This window comes from Echinops telfairi, unplaced genomic scaffold (genome assembly GCF_000313985.2).
Source record: "Echinops telfairi isolate 266 unplaced genomic scaffold, ASM31398v2 ScPeMD7_70;HRSCAF=299, whole genome shotgun sequence".
Lineage (NCBI taxonomy): Eukaryota > Metazoa > Chordata > Mammalia > Afrosoricida > Tenrecidae > Echinops > Echinops telfairi.
Window position 1 is genome coordinate 38964040 of NW_022103968.1, and position 6000 is coordinate 38970039.

General features: G+C 43.8%; 1 protein-coding gene across 3 annotated transcripts in view; it reads left to right on the plus strand.

Moving 5' to 3' along the window:
• The window catches only part of LIPA (lipase A, lysosomal acid type), a 33069-nt gene that overhangs the window by 15147 nt on the left and 11922 nt on the right, over positions 1 to 6000 (plus strand). For all 3 annotated transcript variants that reach the window (XM_004701355.2, XM_045291183.1, XM_045291182.1), the window contains exons 4-6: positions 1094 to 1292; positions 3069 to 3178; positions 5301 to 5437. In XM_004701355.2, coding sequence (XP_004701412.1) covers positions 1094 to 1292; positions 3069 to 3178; positions 5301 to 5437 — 446 coding nt within the window. The remainder of the gene's footprint in view (positions 1 to 1093; positions 1293 to 3068; positions 3179 to 5300; positions 5438 to 6000) is intronic.

The window sequence follows — 6000 nt, forward strand, 5'->3', positions numbered from 1 at the left end:
GGAATAGGCTGGTCCTGGGAGCTTCCCCGGTGGGCAAGGTTGAGTTGGGTGCACCTGTTTCCCATCCCATTCCCATATCTCCTCCACCTACTAAGGAGTACTGTCCAATTCCTCCAAAACAGCTTACTTCCTACTGTGGCTTAAGGAGCCCTATGGCACAGTTGGTTACTGGTTGGGCTGGGCTGCTCACCACAAGGTCAGCGATTCAGAACCACCAGCTGCTGTGCTGGAGAAAGATGAGGCTTACTGCCCCTGCAACGATTTCCAGCCTCCGCAACCTACAGTGGGCCGCTCTACTCTGTCCCGTGGGGTTTCTGAGTCAGAATTGACTCCATGCCAACGGAGTTTTGGGGTCTTGGCTTATCGTTCTCTGAGGGACTTTTATTGTGTTCCAGAATGACTTCTCTCACATTCACCTTTTCCTGTGGGTAATTGGTGAAGAGCATGGATCTTGGCATAAAGCAAATCTGGTTCCAATCCCAATCCACCACTCCCTAGTTCCAGTTCAACTTTGCGCATAATACTTGAGTTAGTCATAATTCTCCCTGCTCCTTCCCCACCCCTTGACACACAGGCCTACCTTGCTCTCCCTCTGTGGTCTATACACCCAGGTTTTCCTGACTCTGAAACTAATGGTCATCTAGATCTGGTGGACGCCCCCCGCCACCCCCAATCCCCTTTTATTCTTAGCTGTATCCTCAGTGCTGAGAAGAATGCCTGGCACATAGTCAGTGCTAAAAGGCTGTTTTATGAATGACTTACTATCTCAGCATCATGTAAATAAGGGTGGATTGCCCGCTAAGCAAGGTAAGCACCGACTTAATTGTTATTATTTACTGATCTGTAAAAAAACATCTTAAAACATTTTTTTATGCTCAAGCCAGTGGATCTTGTTCCTAAACAGAAAAATCGTCCAGTTCCATTGCTCCTCGTCCTGCAGTGTCTAAAGACATTCATGTAGGAGAACATGGGTCCATATTTTACTGGTTTCATGATTTGTGGTCAAATCTGATAGAAATGATCAGTGTAGTAATGCATACCACGTTCTCTTCTAGCGTGGCACTACTAATGACTAAACACATGTGTTTTACAGGCCCCAAACCAGTTGTGTTTCTGCAGCATGGCCTGCTGGCAGATTCCAGTGTCTGGGCCACAAACCTGGTGGACAGCAGCCTGGCGTTCATCCTGGCTGATGCGGGCTTTGATGTCTGGATGGGGAACAGCAGGGGCAACACCTGGTCACGGGGACACAAGCGATTCTCAGTTTTTCAGGATGAATTCTGGGCCTTCAGGTATATTGATCAACAGTTTGATCCTATTGCCTTTAACTCCTTAATGCAGACACCTGGGGGTTCCAGCAGTAGAAATGGATGTCTCTCCTGCAGGTCTTTAAAACCCCCATTTAGGTCCTAATTAGGGATAAATTGAATCCATAGCAGTAGTGGAAATGACAAGTGACTGACTCTAATAACTAAATTCAATTGGGAATTGAGTATTTTTTTCAGTTATTTTTGGCATTTGTGGAGGTTTGGGAGCTGTTGGGTAAGTTCTGTTTGATGACCCTCTGCCCTTCTCTGTATGGGTGGGCTTAGACAAGTTTGTGGGAAAATGGAACTAGGAGCTCATGACTTTTTTTACACAAACTTTTTTGAAGCCCCTTCATACATGTGCCCAGAATTTTCACTTGAACTCTCCAGAAATTCTCAACTCTGAAATTCTGTTTTTCTTTTCTCTCTTTTTTTTATTCATTTTATCGCACATTTCTTATAAATCAGTGGTTCAGATACGTTTAAAAAAAAACAGTTGGGCAGCCATGGTACAATCAATTTTGGAAGTTCCATTCTTTTTTTTTTTTTTAAACAGCAACATTATTGATTTATTTTATTTTTTAAACAGTTGTATTGGCATGCATTTCACATTTCATACAATTCAAGCGTTCAGTCATGGTCATAAGAGTAGTACAATCTTCTCCACAATCAATTTGAGAACCTTCACTTCTTTCTTGTGGTGCTCACTGTCCTCAGCTCCCACCTCCTCTCCACACCCCCTCAAGCAGCCACCCACGCAGTCACTGTCTAGGGCACTACCTACTTATTTCTGGCATTTGTGGGGGCGTGGGAGCTGCTGGGTGAACTTTGTCCTATAGCCCTCTTCTACCAGCTAAAAGCTCTATGACACTGAACGTAGTATTGTTACACGAACCATTGTTGCGCGTCACTTTTTCTGTTTGTAAAAGGGAGCCCTGGTTATTGGGCTATGAAAGGCGAGGCTACATGGAAAGAGCTTGGCACAGTGCCTTATCTACGCCTCCTGCCCCCCAATAAAAACCACCACTCTTGACCACACACATGCCTTCTGAGCCCAAGTGTTAGAGTAGGGAGCAACCGTGGCCTCTTCCAGACCCACTTCCCGTTTGTCAAGCCAGCGCTTGACACATGACAGGAACCACGAGAATCAAGGCTTTGCTCAGCAGACTCGAACAAGAAAGCGATGCGCTCAGTGGGAGCACTCTGTAACTGCAGGGAGAAAGAAGGCTTTCTCCTCCCAGAAGGAAACAGGAAGTCGTTCTACTCTGCCCTCTAAGGTCACTCTGAGTCAGAATTAACTCAATGGCAGTGAGTGTGGGTTTGGGTGGTAACTGCGTGGTTGCTGTGTGCTGCCCAGATTCAGAGTCACTGTACCCCTCAAAAAACCTCTTCTGCTCTTTCTTAAAAACAAGCAAAAGACTGGAAATTACCCAAAATGCCCATCCGCTGTGACCTGGATACAGCGTGGTGGATTCAACACGGTGAAGCCAGGCACAGAAGAATAGACACTGTGCGTAATACTGACTGTGCAGTCCCTTGAGTAGGGAAGTTCAAGAACCGGGGTGCATCACCACAGCTTCCTGGTTCTCTTGGGAAGGGCGCACTTAGAGACTTCTCGGGTTTGGGGATGTTCTGTTTCCTAAGAGCTGCTTCACACACATGTGTTCAATCTGTGATGACTCCTCAGCCTGCACACGTATGGTTCGGTACTGTTCTATTTGTATGTAACATGCCAATGGAAGATTTCTTGTTTGGTTACAGTTTTGATGAGATGGCACTCTACGACCTACCAGCTTCCATTAATCTGGTTCTGAATAAAACTGGCCAAGAACAGTTGTATTATGTGGGTCACTCCCAAGGCACCACTATCGGTATGTAATAAAGATTGGAAGATGCTATAATGTCTTTATTGCTGAGCTTGAGTTTCTTTTAAAGAAGTGGGGAAAAAAAGGTGTGTGTGTATATATATATATATATATATATACAAGGGGTACCCCCGTCCCCAAAATAAAAACAAAAATTGGAAAAAAACTATGCTGGCCGAAGCTTTCAGAGTACACATTTTCCCCATCAGGTGAGCATTGAGCAACTTGCTCTTACTTAGTGCACCCAGTGGCATCGCCTAGGAAGGTTCTTTCTGGTCACAGTGAATTTTTTCATGAAAGCAGTTTCATTTGAACCTTGCTTTTTTGTGATGGCCGATTTAAGAGTACAGTGTGTGTGTTGTGAAATTTTGTTTCCTGCTCTGTAAAAATGCTGCAGAAAATATTACGTTGAACACAGTTTACAAGGACGTGCTATGGGAAAAACTCAAGTGTAGAAGTGGTTTTCTTGTTTCAAGAAAGGTGAAATGTCGATTGATGACCAGCCTTGTTCTGGACGTCCATCAACTTCCTGAACGGACAACATGTGGGCTCGTAGTGCCTTTGGAGTTTGTTCCACCGGGCTAGACTTAGTGAAGCTTTCGATTTAGAGCAGCGGCTCTCAACTTTCCTGATGCTGCGGCCCTTTAGTACAGCTCCTCATGTGGTGGTGACCCCCCAACCATAAAATTATTTTGGTTACTACTTCATAACTGTAATTTTGCTACTATTATGAGTCGGGCAACCCCTGTGAAAGGGTCATTTGACCCCCAAAGGGGTCACATGACCCACAGGTTGAGAACCGCTGATTTGCGGTTCTGAAACGATTGCATAACAGTGTGAGACAGAAAAGGCTTGATTTGTGGCAGACAATGCACCTACTCATGCATCTCAGTGTGCCAGTTTGGGGCAGAAAACAGCATGCCTCTCTTTCCCCACACACCTTACTCACGTGACCTTGCTTCATGCGACTTCTTTTTGTTTCTGTGAATAAAGAGGGACATGAAGGGATAGCGATTTGATGACATAGAGATGGGGAAGGAAAAAAATCAGGGAGGTGTTGCCAACCATCCAAAGAGATAAGTTTGAAAAATGTTTTCAAGAGGGGAATCACACATACAACTAATGTATTAAGTATAATGGAGAGTACTTTGAAGGTGATACAGTTGTTTTGTAAAAAAAATTTAAATATATAACTTTGAAAAAAAATTTTGGTTTTTCAAAACAAAGTTGCCACCTGGTATTTCTGATACCAGGTGGCAATAATGAACAGAATAGGACAAGGCATTTTTGTAATAGCTACTTGTCTCTGGAAATCCAGACATTGATATTTATGGATAAACACAAACACAACAGTGGGAATAAGCATGGCGGCTATATTGCTTGAAACTGAAGAGATGGATGAAGAAATGGTACTTGTAGGACATTTCTCTCCGAGTTAGGCAATGTGCATGTGTGGGAGTTGGGCTGGTGGAACAAGAGGAGCCACAGGGATGCTAGGTTGTGCTTTATTTTTAAAAAGCTTAAGAAAATTAGTCTATTTTATTCTTGTGCTGATTATAATAGTAAGGAAAGTGATGTGTGATCTGTAAAGAAAATAAAAATTACTCATAATTTTGAAAACAGGAGTTTCCAATATGGAGTCACGCCAAGATTAAGGCAAAAAAAAGGAAAAGAAAGTGAAGTCTATTTTAAGCTGGGAGATCCTAGTGGTCCCTTTTGCGTCATTGTTGATTTAAATTGAGTACCCATGTACGTGCACCTTGAGGGAAGGGTGCCTGGGGAGTGAGGTGTACTGCAGCTGTGGGGAGTGCAGTCTCCCTCACCACTGTACAGTGAGGATTGCCAAAGGGAGCCCGGAAGGCCTTCTAGTGCGCACAGCCTGGACTTCTCCCAGTGAACACCGATGTGGAGGTTTAGAATGAGCACTTGACAAATGCTTGATTGACTAGTTCAATCCAATTCAGTGTTTGCATACACAGACACTCAGAGGGTCTCATTGTAAGTGTTTTGCCTCTTGACTTTAGTTGAGTTTGCAACCTACAGAGTAGCAAGGATGATCATGCTTGCTTTTTCCAAAAGAGAAGACCCGGAAGATGGAATTTTTCCCATCTTTCTTTTGTTTCCACAGGTTTTGTAGCATTTTCCCAGATCCCGGAGCTGGCCAAAAGGATTAAAGTGTTTTTTGCTCTGGCTCCTGTGGCTACGGTCAAGTTTGCCACCAGTCCTATAATGAAATTGGTACCCATTCCCGACGAGGTCTATGAGGTATTTGGAACCCCGCTTTCACCCCTGGCCCCACGAATTTCCTTTTCACATCTGACAAAGTGGCCAGTGGAAGAAGGACTGTGCCTTCCCACTGATGGCTGTCCGGGGTACAGTGGGGTGCTCTTTCTTCATAGCATTTATTTTCCTTCTTTGCTCCTACTTCCAGATCTAGGGGCATTAGAGAGGTCTACAGAGCACCCACCTTATGTGTGAGCCAGGTTCTGAGCTCAGAGTATAAGCCCCTTCCTCCCTGAAAGCTTTTACAATGACTCATGAAATATACATGGCTTTAAAGGGAGTGTGGGAGGGGGGGCCTTCAAAAAGTTTGTGGAAAGTTTCTATTTCAGTTCCCCTTTTCTATGAACTCTTTGAAGCCCCCACCTATGTATCTCTACACAAAAGAACATACATAAAGGCTTTATATATACATGTACATTTTTTAATACATCATATATTTATTCATGCATAATGAATAGGAGAACTAATTTTTTAATCGTTTTATTAGGGGCTCATACAAATCTTATCACAATCCATACATACATCAACTGTGTTAAGCACATTTG